This window comes from Juglans regia, chromosome 8 (assembly GCF_001411555.2).
Source record: "Juglans regia cultivar Chandler chromosome 8, Walnut 2.0, whole genome shotgun sequence".
NCBI lineage: Eukaryota > Viridiplantae > Streptophyta > Magnoliopsida > Fagales > Juglandaceae > Juglans > Juglans regia.
Window position 1 is genome coordinate 8,534,760 of NC_049908.1, and position 20,457 is coordinate 8,555,216.

Here is a 20,457-nt window from a genome sequence, read left to right on the forward strand (position 1 = left end):
TTGAGTGTTGTTGCCACTTCCACACTAGTGAAACTCTTTTCTAGATCCCCTCTCATCTCAGGTGTTATTTTTTCTTCCACCCCCTGCAAGCATTGTTCAATGCACCTTGTAGAAGGCTGAGAAGACTCATAAACTTTCGAAAAATGCTCCCAGAACCCCAATGCAATGTCACTCTTATCAGTCAACTCCTGACCTTCACTGTCCACTACCTTTTTAATGAAATTATTTTTTCTTCTTTGATTCACACTGGCATGGTAGAATTTGGTGTTCTTGTCCCCTCCTTCCAACCACTGCTCTTTTGCTCTTTGCTTCCATTTAAGGTCCTCTTGTTCTAGCAGAAAACTGAGTTCTTCTTGAGTTCTTTTCTGAAGCTTCATACTCTCAGGGCCCTCATTTCTCTGAAGTTTGCTCAGTAACAAAGTTTTTTCCTTAATAGTAGTAGTTCTCTCATTTGCTAAAGACCTGCTCCACCATTGAAGACCCCTCTTGCACCCCTCCAATTTACCTTGAACCCTTTCCATCCAGCTTAAACTACTACTTCCTGCTTGCCATTTTGTTTCTACAATATCTCTGCGCCCCTCCTCTTTAAACCAGTTAACCTCATACTTAAAGTGAACATTGGTCCTCCTCCTCCATCTGTTCCAGTGCAAGCAGTCCAACAAAAGAGGCCTATGGTCTGAACAAACAGCAGGCAATGTTTCCACTCTGAAGTCATTGTAAATTGCTTTCCATTCGGGGTTTACCACTACTCTTTCCAACCTTTCTTTGATAAAAGAATCGTCTTCATGTCGGTTACACCATGTGAACTTCTCCCCTTTCCATCCCAGGTCAGTCAAACTCCCATCTTCCATCACTGCCCTAAACATCTCCATTTATTTTTTACTTCTTTGTTTCCCCCCCACCTTCTCATCATTTGTTAGAATTTCATTAAAATCTCCTAGAACACCCCATCCCCCTTTTTCTGGCCTAAAGGATGAAAGTAATCTCCAAGCCCCTTCCCTTAAATTGGAGTCTGGTTGACCATAAAAACAAGTCAAAAGCCATTTTTGCCTACCCTCCTCCCCATTAACCGCATCATTTATGTGACGTTGAGAGTAGTTAATCACCTCTAAGAGATCTTGTTGTCTCCACATGAACATCAAGCCCCCACTCCTTCCAATAGCCTCCACCACTAAATAGCCCTCAAGCCTGAACCTACTAGCAACAGCCTGAGCCCGACTGTAAGAAAGCTTGGTCTCCATAAGGAAAACCATATCGGGCACTTTGTCCTTCACTAACCAGCGAAGGCTTTGAACTGTTCGAGGGTTCCCAAGCCCCCGACAGGTCCAACTTAAGGTTTTCATATCTCCTGGCGGGACTGCAGCCTTCACTCTATCCAATAACAAAACCCCCATCTTTGGTTGTGCCCCCTTACGACTCTTCTTATTATACTTAGATGTCACTGACGTTGTTCCACCCCTCTCTATCCTCCTTTTAAAACCAATTGGCAGCAGAGTTTCCAAAAGATCTCTGCCATGATCCCGAGCCCTGCGTTTCCACCTTCCACACCCTCTCAGTTGTGTGGAACTCTGAAGTGATTATGTAATCTTCCTACTCTAGCTTGCGTTCCCAACTTGCGTAATAGTCGTTGGCTCAATTGTAGGTTCTGACTCAGTATCTCTGGGCCCCGGACTGGCCCTTTGCACCTTGCTAGGCCCATCCTCACTATTCAGCCCATTATGGCCCTTCAACCCAGTTAAACTTTCCCCCCCAATTTCCCCTTTCTGCATGAACATTTCCTCCTTACTCTACGCTGCTCGAGCGCCTCCTACATCTATCTCTTCACTCACATCAGCTGTGTCTGTGCCTCCCATGCCTCCTTCTGCTGTCGTTGTATCTTTTCCTTGATTTGCGTCGACTCCATCCTTGGGATCCCAACTATATACAGTAGACTGCCCCTGAACATCGTTTCTCGATAGCCCTCCTTAAGCTGAACTCCCGGTGGAACCCTCTGCTTCTTCTCCCTTTTGCCCACTCCCAGAGACTTTTGCCCCACCCTCCTTACTTCCTTTCCATTCAGAGGTGTAGGATGAAAGCCTTCTTCTAGCTTTGCTTTCAGCTCTCAACCATGGGCCAAATTGCTGGCTATTTTCGTTTATCTCGCTTTGCTCTCCCTTCCCAGATGTGCAACCCAACTCTTCATGCAACAACCACCCATAGCTAAAACATATTTTGGGCAACTTTTCATATTTAAAGAAGACCCACACCCTTTGACCCTGAACATTGAGGAACCTACCCCTAGCAATGGCCTTTGACAGAGGTACATCCACCTTAACTCGCAGTGCCTTCCCCCAACCTATACCGTCTTCTCCCACATCCACCTCTATTACCCTCCCAACCGAGCTTCCAATCTGTTTCCCACACTCTTCTATCCTACACCCTAATGGCAAGTTGTGGATTTGCAGCCAAAAAGATTCATGGTCAAAAGGAAAACCGTGGTTGTTCGAAAATGCCATGTTTTTATTGGTTCATTATGATGGAGTTTTGCAATCAGGGAAAATTCATCTACTAGTTAGGAACATATAAATTGTTTATTCAGTTGTATAAATATATAAGTCTTGTATACTCTATTTAAACAATTTTTTTTTTTTTTTTTTAAATATGAGAGTCATGTAAAAAAAATAAACTTTTTTATAGACTTGCACATTTAGCATTACTCTGAAGAATAATATCCTCTCAACCAGATATCATTGAAAATGTTTCGTTTGTTTTATAAATTCATCTCAACTCATCATTATAATTTTTTTAAATTTTAATATAAAATATAATAAATAATTTAATTTTTTTAAAATTTTAAAATAATAATTATATTAAAAAATAATATAATAATATTTTATTATCTCAATTCAATTCTATTCAACTCAGTTTAAAATCTAAACGTAACTTAAAAGATAAATATTAAAGATAAATAATCTCAAACGTCCACATCACAATAGCGACGACGTCCGGTTTAAGAGTCCTAAATTAACACTGAAAAGTTCTTTTTTTTTTTACCGTTCTTTCTTTCTGAATCCTGATAGTTTTACGCGTATGGGCACCTTTGACAATGACCTCCGCATTTTGGTTGGATGTATTCAAGCTTCCAGAAATGAATGTTGTTGACCCCTCCATCATGCCAAATACTCTTATCTGAAACTGCACACAAATACTTTAAGCTACCTGCTCCTTCCTCACCAAACATTTCATATCAATACATCATAAGAAAAAAATACCAAAACATGAGGACCTTCACATTCTAAAGAATAATGATTTGTACTTTTCTAGGTGGTCAAATTTAAAATGTATTATTTACAAAAAAAAATTGAATAATTTTAAAATTCACATGAAAATATTTTAATTTTTTCTAATCAATATATAAAACTTAGATCTCTTATAATTGTATATAATATTAATTTTTAAGTAATACTATATATAATCGTAAAATTTACATGTACCATACAGTTATTTTGAAAAGAGTGAAATCTATTATTAAAAATTTAGTTTTTTTTATGTGAGTCTCTTATTTACTTATTTTTTCAAAATAATTGTACGACGCTTACAGATTCACTACTGTAACTATCATTTTTCTTACTATTTAAAATAACATATTTACAGTGAACGGTTTGTTTTCAAATAAATGTAACGTGTTGGAAAATATTTTAAACATATGGTTACTAAATAGTAAATAATATTTTAATAGTAAAACTTATTACTTAAGTTATAAGCTATAAGCCTTAAAACTATAAATTATATTTTCCATCACAATCTCAAATATATACTAAAAGTTTTTCAAATTCTTACATAAAATATAATAAACAATTCAATTTTTTTAAGTTTTAAAATAATAATAATATTAAAAAATAATATTTTAATAATAATTTATTCAATTTTTAACGTTTATCTCAATTCATCTCAATCTCAACTCACTATTTAAACCACACCTAAATCACATATTTGAAATAGAACTCTTAACCAGCGTATTAATCTTGAATTTGTGGTGACAGCTTCGTTTGGAATTTAATCCTATCTTAATTCATTTCAATTTATTATTATAATTTTTTTAAATCTTAATATAAAATATAATAAATAATTTAACTTTTTTAAATTTTAAAATAATAATATTAAAAAATATTAAAAAATAATATTTTATCAATTCAATTCAATTCAACTCAACTCAATTAAATATCGAAATAGAACTTCAAAACATGAATACAAATCTTGTCTCGTAGATGAGATGGTTACGTCACCAGTCATGAGAACCTCGTGGAATTCTTTAACATCTTATCGAGTGTTGTGGTTATCTCTATCGAAGATCTTAAGGTCTTTTATTTTTTTCAGGACTCAAAAACTGGATTTGCAATGTCGGTGGGGATTAGTAACTAAAGTAACATATTGAGATAATCCAAAATTATTTGACCTTTGAGATGTTTTTATTATGAGTAAAGCTACTCTTAAGTCTTACCCCTAGAGTTTTCGCTGGACTTTTTTTATTTAATTTTCTTACTTAATAATTAAGTAAATATTTTTTAATAATATCCTTATTTCTTAAAATATATTTAAAAATATTAAAAAATATATGTTAAAAAAATAAAAATAAAAATAAAAATATAACAATTGGACCAGCGAGAACTCCTAGCGAGAGTTCCAACTATGGCAGTAGAGCCACCCTTTTATTATGCAGTTCTATAAGTTTTAATTTTTTAATAAAATAATATGAAAAATTAAGAAAAAAAATTAAACTTTAAATGTGGTCAAACTATTTTTGGAAATATGAGAAAATATAATTAGTATTTATCCAAGATTGTATAAAATTATAATATTAGGAAAATAAAATTGATGGGGGAAGTGACAAAATCTTAATCAACACGGAAAAACAGGAAAAAAAAAATATAAATTAAAAGAATACAAAAGGAAAATTCGTGGGAGGAATTTGAGTTCAAATCAACACAGAAGAGCCACCAGGTTCAGAGAAAGAAGGAAAGGAAACTCTCCCTCGCTCTCTGTCTCTGTCTCTTAAGTTCTTAACGCCATTATTTCTCTCGTCTTATCCATGGAGTCCTAAGATCCACGCTCCAACTGCCCCGCATTGGCCTTCCCAGTTCACCGATCTCGCTCTCGATCTGTTTGTTTCTGCAACTGTTGGATCTCGAATCTCCAAGCTTCGTTCCATGTAAGTTTTGATTATCTGTTCCATATGATTTCGAATTATACTCGTTTTTATTTTTTTCTTGGTCTTTAAAATTTAGAAAAAAAAAAAAAGAAACTCAAATTGACTGCCATTTTGATTTATTCTATGTGAGATAGAAAACATTAATAGCGTTGTTGTGGTGTGCTAGCCATCGCGGGGTCTGGGATTAGTTTGTAACAATGACCGCGGATGTGGACGTGTGTGCTGTTGGCGACGTTCCAAAAGGTGATGTTGAGGAAAAGGGTAGCTACCAGGATCTGCGCAGAGAGAACAACGGGGTTGTGATAATCAGTGGGAGCAATACGGGTAAGGAAGATGTCGACGGCTCATACGTTTTCGTCGGCGGAAGCGACTCTGTTTCCAACGATCACGTTGAGCCAACGGATCTCAATGGGGTTGCCGAAGTCGTGGTTGTTGAGAATGGGGAATGTAACGAGAATAATGGTGGTGGTGGTGGTTTAGAGGGTTCTGAATGTGAAATGAAGGTGGGGCAAGTGAGAGGGAGCAATGGCGCTGAGGAGGAGAATGGGCCGGAGGCTGTTGGGGAATTTGAGCCACAGGCACATCCACAGCCGCAGCAACTCGAGGTTGAAGAGCAAATCAAGGTTGAGGAGTCCTCTGAGGATGCACGACAGATTAAGAGATCCCTTCCTGTGGTTCCGGATGCTGCTGAGTCTGAATTATGTAAGTCGTCCATGCAGGTCCATGATGGCGGGGCACAGGATAGTAATTTAGGCTCAACCGCTGAATCTGAGCTGCGAGAGATTGCTGGAGAAGAGGAGGATACGAAGCCTGATTTGTCAACAGAAAGCAAGGAAAACCACAAATCTCGGGATATAATTAGCATGGATGTTCAAAATGATTTTGTACAGGAGAAGGAGGCAACAGAATTAGAGACCAACGAGGCTCCTCTCGAAGATGCTGCACAAGAGAACCTTGTGGTAGACATGGCACATTCTTCTCCTTCTCCTGTTGCTGAGAGAGAGTTAGAAACAGAAGTGAGTAATACTGGTACTGTTGCTGTTGAAAATGAGGATGATTCGCCTATCAATCTTACTCAAGATAATTCTTTAAAATCTCTTGGTGCCAATCAAATTACAGCTGAACAAAATGGGTCTTCTGAAAATGCTGAAAGCTTGTCCTCCACTCCATTTGGTTGTGGGAATGTAGTTGCTAATGAAATTACTCTGGAATTGGACTCGGGGGAACATGAGTTGGACTTGGAGCAGAACTCAAATACAGAAGTTGTCTCCAATGAAAATGGAGATTGTTTGCCTACTGATCCTGATCAAGATATCATTTCAGAGAACTCTGTCAATAATGAATCGGCTGGGGCCATTCAAAGTACAGCTGAACAAAATGGGTCTTCTCAAGATGCTGAAAGCTTGCCCTTCCCTCCATTTGTTTGTGCTAACGAGGTTTCTGTGGAAGCGGACTCAGGGAAGCATGAGGCGGGCTTGGAGCAGAGTTCAAAAACGAAAGTTATCCCCAATCAAAATGGAAATTGCTTGCCTACCAATCACGTTCAAGCTATCATTTCAGAAATCTCTGTCCATAATGACTTGGTTGGTACCATTAGAAGTACACCTGAACAAAACGGCTCTTTTCGAAACGTGGACTGCTTGCATTCCCCTGTGGTGTGTGGGAGTGTACTTGAAAGTGGTGAAAGTTTACCTACTTCTTCCAATAATGATACTGCAGCAAAAGAGAATATTGAGAATGGGCCTGCTGCTAATGAGATTCCTGTGGAAGCAGACTCAGGGGAACTTGAGGTGGATGTGCAGCAGAGTTCAAACATGGAAGTTGTCTCCATTGAAAATGGAGTTTGCATACCTGCTGATGATCAAAATGGTATTTCTGAGATCTCTGTCAATAATGACTCGGTTGGTGCCATTCAAAATACACCTGAACAAAATGGTTCTTCTCAAGATGTGGACTGCTTGCTCTCCCCTAGCATGTCTGGGAATAAACTTCTTGAAAGTTTCCCTACTTCTCCCAACAATGATACTGTAGTAAAAGAGGATACCAATAATGGGGCCGAGAATGGGCCCGATTATAACATTTCAAGTTGCCATGCTGCCGATGATGCAAAATTAGAAACTGAGACTGGGTCTGTTGCCATTGATTCCGAAGAAAAGGTAACTGACTTTGCAGCTGATGCCCCAAAGAAAGGACCTGAAGTTTCAAATTTGGCCGTCGATTGTGCTGATGGCCAGCCTCATCCTGTTGCTGCTACAGACGTGCAATGCCATGTAAATGGTTTTGTTGAAAATGACTTGTCCGTGAAATCAGAGACTGAAGTTGAAAGCACTCTCACACTAAGTAGCAGGGATATGCCCTGCGATGATGATGATGATGATGATATCAAATCCGAGTCCAAGGTGGTAGTTGGGTCTGCTAATTTGATTGAAAGTGCACTAAATTGTGATCTAGATGTAGATGGAGGTGATCAATTTACTGGTATAGATAGCGGGAGCAAACCATCATATCAAGGAGCCGAGGTAGTTTCTGGGATTAACTGTGATGAAACCTCTACACCTTCTCCAGAAGGATCCACTGATGCTTTTGAAGGGCAGAATGCTGAGGTGGTGAAAAGGCCATTCTATTATTTGATCCGGCTTCCAAGATATGATGACGAAAATTTAAGAGAACAGACCACACATGCTCAGCTACAAGTTGATGAGAAGACTCGAAATCGGGATGCTATTCAAGCTGAAATCCGAATGAAAAGAGTAAGGAATATTGTTGATTACTTTACAATTTTTGAGGATCTGTTTTTTTTTTTTTTTTAATTACATGATTGTTGTTATGCCCCTGCTATTAGGTCACTTTGAAGGAGTATGGTGATAATCTTGAAGCTACCCTGTTGGAAGAGGAAGCTGCAAGACACTTGCTTAAGTCGAAACGTAAGGAGATGGATTCTGCTCAATCTGTGATTAACAGACTGAAGAATGTGATAGCCGTCAAGGACATTGATGGCAGGGTATGCACTAACTTGTCTCTTTCCACTGATTGCTGAATGGGCAAATTGATATGCTCTACTTAAGGTTTCTTTTTTTGTTCATTCTTTTTTTTTTTAAAGCAAATATGCTCATTTTTTTCAATTTATGGCTTGTAAAAAGATACACAATATGGAACATGCGATGCAACATGAGACCCTGCCTATGACAGAAGAAAAGCAGTTTATTCGTGAAATCAAGCAATTGAAGCAACATCGTGCACAGCTCTCTTCAAATATTAGTCAGCAGGATGATGTTCAGGAGGCTTTAGATCAGAAAGAGAAAACGGAAGCACTCTTGAAGGTACTTTTTTCTGGTTGTTCTCATTATCTCTTAATTTTATGTGTCTATCAGGTGACATGAGCTATGCAAGTTTCAAATATCTACAGCTAATTTTCAACAGCTTATATATTTAAACTTATAAGATAGTTCTGTAATAAACTATCAATGAGATAAGTTTTCTTTTTATATTGGGGTTCAAAGGCTTATCTGACTTTCTAGTATTTACAGCTTTTGAGGAAGGAACTGGATATACTTAGAGACAATGTTCTGAAAGCTGAAGCTGTCACTAAAACTGCAAAAAAGAAATACAATGGTGAAAGTGAAAAGTTGAAGGAATTACATGCTCAGTTTACAGCTGCAGATGCTATTCGCCAAGAAGCATATGCACATTTACAGAGCTTGAAGAAACAATTTCATGAGAAGGTATATCTTTTCTATTCGCGTGATCCTTCTGTTTGATGTTGAATAACATGTATAATATGCCCATATGAATTTCCCTTTAGGTATCAACTGGATTTTCTCCACAGATATAATAAATGTAATTTGGGTATAAAGATCTGAAACCAAAAGAATAGATGGTGTTGCCAATACACAGAAGAATCCATGCCACATCAAAATCAACAAGCGAACCTCCAAGGAGTTTAGTTGCAAAAACATCTTATCTTTTATAAATTTTTTGAAGCTTGTACTGCCACACTTACAAAGATTACTGCATTGTTAACAATTAAATACTGGCTTAGTTAGAAAAAAAAAATCATCTGCATATGTTAATTACGGTGGATTGGTATCTCCAGGAGATGCATCTTAAGTCTGATTGCTTGCTACAATTATGATCTCTTTCTTGCTCTGTTTCTCTTTCTGACACACACATTGCGTGATAGCTGCACAAGCAAGACGGCTCAAAGTAGAAAACTGTGGCTGGACAGTTTACTTTGTCAAGTGTTGTCGATACTTAATTAGATTGACAGAGGAGAAATTTGAAATGAATCTATTTGTTGGCGACTGCAAAGTTTGCAGACAAGGCCTTTTGACTGGAAGAATAGATGGGAAAAGTTATTTAGACTTTAAAGTTATTCTTATTTGATCACCTAAGTAAAAAGATGAGGTTTGAAGCTGTTTTTTCATTTAGATAATGTTCCATTGTTTCATTGTAGCTGTTAATTTGTCTGAAGAGATGTGGACCCTTGTTTGGTTCTTGCAGTTTTAAAGATGAATGTTTCTCCCATCACATGCCAAACCCCACTAGCCAGCAGGTTTGGGGGGTGAGACAAAATACAAAATTCTCATCTCATCTCATTTCATCATTACACATTTTTCAAATCTCCATACAAAATATAATAAACAATTCAACTTTTTCAAATTCCAATTCAACTTTTTCAAATCCCAAAATAATAATAATATTTTAAACTTTTAAACAAAACACAAAATTCTTATCTCACCCCCCAAACCTGCCGCAACATGTCAGTATCTGCTTACTTTTTCTTTTTCAGATATTCTCATTTTAAAAAAGGGGGCACAAGAAATCATAATAAAAAAACTTAGCCCATGTTGACATGTAGGAGTGCACATGTGTTGTAGGTTGATAAAAAGGTTCACATATGGAGGTAAATTTTGGAAACAGAACAGAGGGATTGACCCAATTCTTATTCCTTAAATCTGCAGAACAAACACTTTTGGAAGTACAAGGATGACATTAATGCAGCTGCTGATTTAGCATCAAAAGTGAAGAAGGAGGAACTTCAAAGATTTTGTGTTAACCAGGTGGGATTGTGCAGTCCTTTGTTGCTCTTCTCTAGCAAAACAACTTTACTTTTGGACTTACAGATATACTGTATAGGTTGAGAAAGTTATGGAACTGTGGAACAAAAACAATGAGTTCCGCAAAGAATACATCAGGTGCAACACTAGGAGTACATTGAGGAGACTGAGGACGCTGGATGGCCGATCACTTGGTCCTGATGAGGAGCCACCTTTAATTCCCAATGTTGTTTATGAAAGAATGCACAAGGCTTTGCCCCCACAGTCAGCTGCTGAACAAGGAAAACAAATTGTACAACTGGAAACTGAAAAGGTGAAGGAAAAACCCCTCACGGTAGCTGTGGAGCAAAAGAAACAAACTACTAAATCTAAAATACCTGTGAAACCTTTGGGGAATGGCTTAGCAACTGTTTCTGGCAGAAAGGAGATTGAAGAGGCAAGAGAAGAAGAGCCAAAGCAAACAAAGGAGGAAGAGGAGTTGGCTAGAAAAATGGAGCAATTGAGAAGGGAAGAGGAAGCAGCCAAGTTGAGGGAGCAACATTTGTTGGAGGAGAAGGCCAAGGCCAAGGAGGCCCTGGAGAGGAAAAAGCGAACAGCAGAAAAGGCGCAAGCCAAGGCTATGTTCAGAGTACAGAGGGAAGCTGAAGAGAAAGAGAAGGTAAATTCTACTGATGCTCCTCCTCATTCCATGGTTTCAACTGGCATTACGCAGCTAAATGTGCATTTGCCTTTCTTTGCCTTTATGTGTTGAATCGGTATTGGCATGTGGTCTATATGCAGGAAAGGGAAAAGAGAGCAAGGAAGAAGGAAAGAAAGAAGGCAGCTGCAGTAGAGGCTACCGATGGTGATACTAAAAAAGAAGCTTCTCCAAGCTCAGAAACTCCAACCGAAAGTCTCAAGGAATCTGAAACTAGAGAGAAGCCCATTACTATAACAAAGAGATCTAAAAAACCTTCACAGTTTAGTAAGCAGAGCAAGGCAAAATCAATTCCTCCGCCTCTTCGCAACCGCAACAAGAGAAGAATGCAGCCATGGATGTGGGTACTCCTAACCGCTTTGATTGTTTTTGCATTGTTCTTGGTGGGGAACTGCAGCTTCTCTTTTGATTTTGGGCGTCAAAGGTTTCGTTTTTAAGTACTCATCCAAATTACATAAGCATTATTAACTACTAGGGTATCCTATAGAAGTTGGGCGAGACATTTACGTAGATAAAATATAAGCAATTATTCTTTTTTCTTTTTCTTTTTGTTGCTCTTCCCACACACCACATAGGTTTGGTTTGTTTGTTTTTTTTTTTTTTTTAATTGCTTTTACAAGAACAAATATTTTTTCTTCTCAAGTATTGCTTCCATTACTATTATACTAATAAATATGATGATTTCTTAACTATTTGCTTCCATTCCATTCAGTTTTTTTTTTAAAAGTATTTTAGTGAAAAGTAATGATATACATATAATACGAGAACTGCTACATATACAAAGAGATTATATAAAATAAACTCACATACTGATATGGTTTCATGAGATCCGTTTGATAAGGCTACGACATTAGTTGATTATAAAATGAGTTATAATGCATCATGCAGCCTTTCTCGCATCAATATGTTTTGGTCCAAGAATATTCCTAAACGACAACTTGGCTTCACCCCACGAAATTGGGTGAGTTTGGTTGCCAAACTCATCTCAACTTATCATTACAACTTTTTCAAATTCCAACATAAAATATAATAAACAATTCAATTTTTTTAAATTTCAAAATAATAATAATATTAAAAAATAATATTCTAACAATATTTTATCATCTCAACTCAATTCAACTCAACTCACTTCAACATCCAAACACAACCAAAATCTTAATTATTTTTTTCAAGTCTCTTTGCATGACACTATGCCTGCCTGCCGGCCATTAACACACAAATATACATACTCGAGCCATTTTATCAAAATGTTTATGGAAACAAAGTGTTATGGTGCTTTTAGTGCACAATACTTTGCTTTTGCTAATTCTAGGCAGATTAATTTATTTTAAAGGAAAATGATACACTCTCTTCCTTTTTTTACCGCATAATATAAAAATGCGGTATTTTTTTTTCACTTTTGAATTAATATATATTTTCTCTTAAATAAAACCTCAAATTAATATTTAGCATCTTTCAATTCGATTAAATATTATTAGAATTTTATATTCATCTTTCTATTAGTTTAAAGTTCCGTTTTAATACAGAAACATTCTTAACTTATTTTTTTTCATTTCATGATTATAATTTTTTTAAATTTATACATAAAATATAATAAATAATTTAATTTTTTAAAATATTAAAATAATAATATTAAAAAATAATATTTTATTTCACTCATATAAAATTATTTCATTTAAACTATCCATTCGGGATAATTGATAATTATATGATTTCATGTTCGTGTGCTAGAAATCTTTAAAAAATGAAAAAGAAAAGAAAAACTAGTTTGATTTTTTCTTGCCGTCTGGTTGTAAGGTACTCAGTTTTCAATGTTTTGAAGTGTGTGATATTCATCCACAGTCGTTGTCAACCGACTTCAAATAACTTATTGTAGACGAATCTGTCGTAGAAACGATAATTACGTGCAAATATCGTATAATTATTTTAAAATAAATAAATAAATATAAATTTTATATAAAAAAATAATAATATTTTAATAATAAATTTTACTCTTTATTTGTCAATAAATAAACCTGGAATTAGATGAATCACGAGGGAATTGGAGTTTGAAACCTTGGATAAATTGAACCAATTGCCATCCACCTTCAAACGTTGTTTGACTTTGACTAATTTATTAGAATAGAAAAGTTATAATTCCCTATTTGACCAGGCTTTTAGTTATAATTCCAGTTAAAACTGGACCAGGGATACGCTGTTCTTTTCTCCGGAATACCGAAGTGTTCGGTTTTGCTCCAATTTGTAGCTTGAATCGTTGAATGCCCCCATTAGCATGCGTGCTTGGTTCCTCCAATCAATAGAGGAAAATTTTAGAGACGGTGTAAATGCAATATGTCTTTTCACCGTACAGCTGAGATGCAATTCTAAATTATTTGCAATCAATGATCACTAATTCCAAACTACATAGGTGGGGAAAATCTTGAGTATTTGAAATAAGTGATAATTTTATATGATATGTTATTAAAATAAATGTCTTGAATTTAAATTTTAATTATTTATATTCTACTTTGTTTAATTAATACTTTAATATTTTAAGATATAAATTAAATAATAAAATATACTTCTATCCATCAGCCTAATCTTATTTATTATGAGGACATGTGGCATAGATAATCTACTTTAGTCACTTTTGATTTTGGAGGCAGAATCTTTTAGCAAATCCAATGACCCATCCATCTAAATATCATTGATAAATCATTCTCAACCCAATCCATAATGAACAGAACTACTCATAGGACTTCAATCAATTAAGAGCCAGATTGAAGTGGGTGGACAAGATGCGCACATTGTGGAGGACTCACGATCTTCCTTGGATTCAATCATCATTTCTGTGCATCATGGAAACAGTAGAAAGGATTCATGTCATGATAATAAGTTAAGTATGGGCTCTAAAGAGATTGGACACAAATGTAACTTATCAAATATTAGAAGAAATGTGTGTATATCTTTCATATGCATAGATCAATCATGAGAGGAAATGAAGAGTCTATTTGGATACTTAGAATATATATATATATATTAGTAATAGTGAAATTATTTGAATTAAAATATTTTATTGAGTGTTGAGAAATGAAATAGAAAAAATTAAATAAAAATATTATAAAATTAAAAAATTGTTTGAATATTATTTTTTAATAATATTTTTATTTTGAGATTTGAAAAAAATATTATTATTTTTTATGTTTTGTTTTGGTAATTTGATAAAATTGTAATGATTATGTAATGATTAGATAAAAAAGTTAAAAATTAAAAAGCATTTTGTGTTTGAATGATATTTGAGAATGAAATACTCAATAATATCTAAGAATACTTAAAAACTGTTGTGTTAGATTCAAGGATTTAACTGTTGTGTTAGATTCAAGGACTTTGGTGACATTCAGATGTAACTATACTTAGTTTATCCAATGAATCGTAGAACCCAATATCAGCAATGCTAGTAAGAAGTTCAAAATGTACAATTTTTGCATAATATGAAATTTCATAAAATTTTAGCAATAAAAATTATTATTATTATTTTATGAGAAATGCTAGTAAGAAGTTCAAAATGTACAAGTTTTGCACAAGTCTTTTATAAAATTATGGATCATATTAAAAAAAAAGAAAAATAATACTTGCAGTCGTGAGTGCGCAAATACTATGCAGTCACTTTGAAAAAAATGAATAAATACAAGATTTACATGAAAATAAATTAATTTTTTAATAATAGACTATACTCTTTTTCAAATCAATTACATAATACTTGCACACTACAAAACTATACGTATCATTACTCTAAAAATAAAAAAGTTTTTCATACTTTTTTTATAATGTGATTCACTTTTTCATAAAAAAAACTTATACAAAATTTATGCATTTGAAATTTATATATATTATTTATATTATTTTATATATGATATTAGTCAGACTCGTGTTCAGAAAAGACGAGACGTAAACGTCTGATATTAGGTTCGATTCATGTCGATCACAATCCTGATCAATCATAGGGAGCTCAAGGACATGGTACCCTAGTATCCTTTGGCTATTTCCTTTGTCAATTTGCATGTAAGAGGCGATCCAAGTGGGTTAGACAGTGTTGCAAAGTACAAAATGTATGAAAGTTCCAAGCCCCTTCCTTACGTAAACACATGTAGCCAGGCCATGTACATCCATCTCTACGAACTATATTATTGCATGTGCACCTCTTTTGGACCTTGATCTTTCTCCGCATAATGATCTCGACCATTGGATTTTACTTCTTTTTTAAGCAAAAAGAGTATAAGGAAACAATCAGAAATAGCCTCCTGAACAACATAACTTTTGCCATTATGATTGTTCTTCACAATTTTTCAAAAAAAAAAAACCTTTAAGATCTATAAATTGTTTGGTGTTTATTTATTTTTTAAAAAATTGTCTAAGTTTTTCTAAAAACAAAATTAGAAACTAAAATAACTTTCCTAAAAACCCAAAAGAGAAAAAAAAAAAAACACATCTCATAAAAAATCTTATTCAAATAACTTTTTAAATCAATTGACCCAAAAAGTTTTTAATCCAAATAATTTGTCATATTTTCTATCTATTGTAATAAAAGTCAGTAATAAAGACTCTCAAAATCATTATTAATTAAGAAAAATTCTTCTGATCAGTTACTATTTACCGTCTCACACTTCACATCTTATAAAAAATATTTTCATATTCTATAAAAAACACTTATACATTTTATGAAAAAGTTATAAATATATGATGGAGAGATGAATAGTAAGTAGCTGATGCATACATTATTGATTGAGACTAAGAAAAAGTAGATGATGCATAGCATTATTCACACATGTCTACATGAATAGATCATTGAGGCTGGGGAAAATACATCTTTGAGTGGTCAATCTTGGAATAATTATGATAATCATATATCTCTCTCTTCCCCATTTGTGAAGAGGATGATGAATTAGCGACCAAGTATTGATTGGATGTATTTGTTTTTTCTTGGATTTGTAGTCAAAGAACAAGAATTAAATTAGGGTTAAAGTCTAACCTCGGAATTAACTAACCTTTTCCCACAAGTATTTGTCATTAAGAAAATTTCCTAGTGCAAACAATGTACGAGATTGTAGAGATTTTTCTTTTAAATTATTTGACGTATGCTTATCAAGAATTTCTTATCAATGAAACGTGTATCTATGAAATTAGTCGGAGACGTTATTTTCGAATATCAATAAAAATATATATATTTGTCATTAAGAAAATGAAATTAAAAAAAAAAAATAATTGTATTTGTGTGAATGGGTGCACCATAATCCGAGTATTATCGGATTTTTTTCTCTTTAACTACACTTCCTCTAATGTTCATCTTCCTAATTCTTCAAATTTTAGAAACTGAATTACTAATAAAAGACCTTATAATAATTTGACTATTTAAAACTAGATTTTAAAAATTAATATTTTGGAAATACCTTATCTAAAACCCCTTATTATTATAATTCCTTAAACTATAAAACCACCAAAAAGTCAAAACCAATATTTTTATTTTCTTCCTTCCAAGAATGGTCACTGCTTTCGATGTCCTTTTTTTTTTAATTTTTTTTTTTTGGTTGTATATGAGTGTTTCAAGAGCTTACGCGTTTCTTTGCCACCTCAATGCATTATTTTCAGACACTTTTTTTTTGGGTAAATTAATTAAGAATGGTAAGTGAAACTTGCTTGATTTGTGGAAATTTTTTAAAGATAAATGATAGTTACATTTATGAGTGTACAAGTATTGCATAATTATTTTAAAAAAATTAAATATATACGAGACTTACATGAAAATAATGACTTGAATTATGAGCTATAATATTTGGGAGTGTTTCTTTATATTTAAAGATTTACTATTCACTTTTAAAAGTATTATAAAAAATTAGACCCAACTAATAATTAAGAAATAGGTTGAAAAAAAATAATAGTAGAGAAATAATAATTTAAATAAAAATTAAATTATCAATTAATATATAGTTAATGTAGTTATCAATATGAAAAAAAATAAAAATCTAATATTATATTATTATTTTAATAAATCTAATATGAAATTATGAGTTGAATGATTTTAAATTTAAGAAAAATATGTATTTTTAAATAAATTTTAAAGAAGATTTTAATAAAATCAATGCTAATACTTTAGACTCTAGCGTCTACGCATACCAATCAATTTTTATTTATTTATTTATTTTTAATTGGAGGATTATTATACATGGTTAACGGAGAAAGTTTGCGACCATAAATTAAACTATTTTTCAAAGATAGAATATCTTCATTATGTAGAAAAAAATAATAATAATAACAATACATGCATAGTTTTTTTTTATAATTATAATTTAAAAGAAAAATTTTACTTATTATTTTTATATTAAATATTATAGATAATTTTTTTATTTATTTATTAATAAATATTCTGTGTATGAATTATAAGTATAATAATTTAATTAATTTAGAAAGAATATAATAAAAATAATGAACAATAAAACTGATTATATTTATATAAAGTAATGATAATTATATTATAATTGTATATTAAAATTCGGTTTGGATAAAAAAAAAAAAGCAGGATGGGACTGATCCCTGCTCACGTTGACGGAGCACGTGCGATTGTACGGTCCATGAATGCAGTTCTGACTTCTGGTCCAATTGGGGCCTTTGCTTTTAAAGTTTGGGGAAAAATAATAGATCAGCAAATCACAGCCTTACATGTTTCTTGGGGTCTCCATCACTCTACAGTTTACACCCACGCGTATTGATCGCCCTTTCAATGTCCCCGTACCTTTTATATAAGATTAATTCTATATATAAATCTGAATTATATAAATATTATATAATTATTTTTTAAAAAATAAAGTTTATTATTAAAAAAATACTTTTTTATATAAATTTTATATTTTATTATTTTTTTCAAAAAAATTAGTAACGATTGTATAATTTACGATTGTAAATATTTTTTCTATTTATATAATATTTGAGGAAATGATAAATATTTGTACTATACTCACCTTAAAAAAAAATTAAATATAAAATTATATTAGTTTTTTTTAGATAAAATGTACTACATTATTTTAAAATAGTATCTAGTATTACTTTTTATAATTTATAATTGATCAATTTTTATTTTAGAAGAGATTAAATTAAATAAGTTGGATATATTATACATAATTAGTTTAAATTAAATTATTTGGATATATTATATATAATTATATTCGTCAAATTTAGTAAGTTGAGTTGATAAATATTTTAGTAAATTATATTTTATTGTCTCAAACACACAAACTATCAATATTCTATGGTGTTTAGAAAATTATATTTATAAATACATTAGAGGATGTCATTTAGGTCTATTACATAATATGTAGAAGGGAAATGATGCAACATCCCAATAAAAGTTACCAATTCTTCTTTTATTTATTTATTTATGGGTGGCTCTATAGCCACCGCTTCCAGTTTCGTTAAGAGCAACCAATAGTGTAAAATGTTATATTTTTTTATTTTATTTTTTTATATATGTATTTTTTTAACATTGTAAAATATTTTTTAAAAAAAATTATAATATCATTAAAAAATACTTAATTAATCATTAAGTAAAAAAAAATTAAAAAAATTAAAAAAATATAGCCGGACCGGGAGCGGGAGTGAAAGCAGGAGCGGTAAGAATAGCTTTTTCTTTTATTTATTTATGAGTTTATAATTTTTTTTAAATTTTAAAGTGATTTTCTTTTTAAATGTTTCAGAAAACACACAAAATAAAAAAAAAAGTATATTTCGCACTTCTTGATAGAAACTCTCCCGATCAGGTAATCACCTCTCAGCAGTTCCCATATGTAGAATAACAACAATATATATACAATTATTTTTATAATTTATTTACTTAAAATCAGAAATTTAATTTAAAATAAAATAATTTTTTTGATGAAGTGACACTATGAGTGGTTGTAAAATGTGTTGTAAAGTAGTTTTATGAATATGAATATATTATTTATTTTATTTTCCGAAAAATAACTATAAATAAAAACATTAACCCTAAAATAGTTATATGAATATTATTATTTTATCATATTTACTGTTTCGACTTCGATGCATTCATGGCAGTCTTATGAAGCAGCCAATGCATTCACACTGCTTTAAATATTTTTTTGGGATAAAAGGGAAATAAATGGAGCTTTCGATCCACGTTGGCAATTGAGTGCGTTTGTGGGTACGTTTATTAACTACAATCTTCTATATATATTTAATTCAATCATTGAATTATTAATGCGTTTTAATATATAAAATTATGTCCAATAGACTAATTAATTCTCTAAAATAATTTAATCTTAAAAAGAAAAAGAAAAAGAAAACATTGTGCTGGGTGGAGCAGGTCGTAAGGGCATTTTCTGATTAAAGAAGGGAAGGAGTTGAGTTGACTTGGAATTATTTTTATAATTTATTTTTTAACTTTTAAGATGTTTATATTTAAAGATAATTTGAGATGAGTTGAGATAAATTATAAATAATAATGAAATGAGTTGTAAATAGTAATAAGATTTGTGAGTTAAATTTACTGAATAGTAATGAATAATAGTGAGATGAGATATGAATATAAATATTTTCTTAATCAAATATTTCACTCGAATATACCGTAAAATTCATGTAAAAGTAAAAAAAAAAAAATCTATTTTTTTACATAAGACTTGTACTCTATTTATAATTATAAAACATATGTAAATATGAAACTTTAAAAAAAAATTAATTTTTTAATTATAAATATCAATTTTTTTTAAAAAAAGTACGTAATGCTTATCCATGTATCATTATATATAAAATTATTAAAAGAACAATCGGACCCAATGCTTAAAAGGGATAGTACAAAGGATGGAAGTACCGAAGAAATCAATGGCGGAGAATGAAAACGTACAAATACAGTACAGTGAAGCAGAGGTGGGAGATGCATGCAAGCAAGCAAGCAACGTAGGTGGGGGGGCATGAATTTCGAATACAGCTGAGCTGGTTTCCACACATCGAACTGTTTTCTTTCATAAAAGTCTCTCAGTCTTTCTCCCTTCCCATTCAGTGCATGCATCCCATCCACCCAAGAATCATAATATTTCACACTCCTATCATACACCTCTCCCCCATTGTACGTACTCTTGAAAGATGCCTTTGTTTGTGATGCTTTATGCATTATTTTCTCACAATTTTTCCATTTTAATATTATGATCTTATCCCTTGAAACATACAAAAAAAAAAAATCTCATGATTATCCACACACCATCACATCACGAGAGTTTAATAATTGTGGGATAAGAGTGATATATATATGATATATACTCTCAATTCTCGAGTGATAAATGCAAAAGATTATATATAGAGTTTTGGGACTTAAGATTATAAAGCATTGTGAATGGAGAGATGAAAAATTCTAGAAAATGAGATGGAAATTACGTGACGCCGAGAAGTACTACTCATGAGAGGTTACGTGATTTTCCTCTCTTATATTGATAATAATAATGAAAAAGAAGAAGAAAAAACATGGTGAAGAAGGA

The 20,457-nt window shown here is 32.4% G+C and overlaps 1 protein-coding gene across 1 annotated transcript; it reads left to right on the top strand.

Annotated features, from left to right (window-relative positions):
• The first annotated feature begins 4,948 nt into the window (after positions 1 to 4,948).
• LOC109000522 (calponin homology domain-containing protein DDB_G0272472-like) lies at positions 4,949 to 11,543 on the top strand. The gene is made up of 8 exons (XM_018977434.2): positions 4,949 to 5,188; positions 5,355 to 7,938; positions 8,031 to 8,189; positions 8,329 to 8,508; positions 8,716 to 8,910; positions 10,150 to 10,248; positions 10,325 to 10,903; positions 11,026 to 11,543. Exons 2-8 carry the CDS (start codon positions 5,386 to 5,388, stop codon positions 11,377 to 11,379), a joined length of 4,119 nt encoding a protein of 1,372 aa, XP_018832979.1. The 5' UTR covers positions 4,949 to 5,188; positions 5,355 to 5,385; the 3' UTR covers positions 11,380 to 11,543.
• Positions 11,544 to 20,457: the final 8,914 nt, after the last annotated feature.

Excerpts from the sequence above, each read along its gene's own strand:
- LOC109000522 (XM_018977434.2), top strand. The coding sequence starts at position 5,386 with ATGACCGCGGATGTGGACGTGTGTGCTGTTGGCGACGTTCCAAAAGGT. Across the intron at positions 7,939-8,030 it reads CTGAAATCCGAATGAAAAGA|GTCACTTTGAAGGAGTATGG; the intron begins GTAAGGAATATT and ends CCCTGCTATTAG. Across the intron at positions 10,249-10,324 it reads AAAGATTTTGTGTTAACCAG|GTTGAGAAAGTTATGGAACT; the intron begins GTGGGATTGTGC and ends TATACTGTATAG.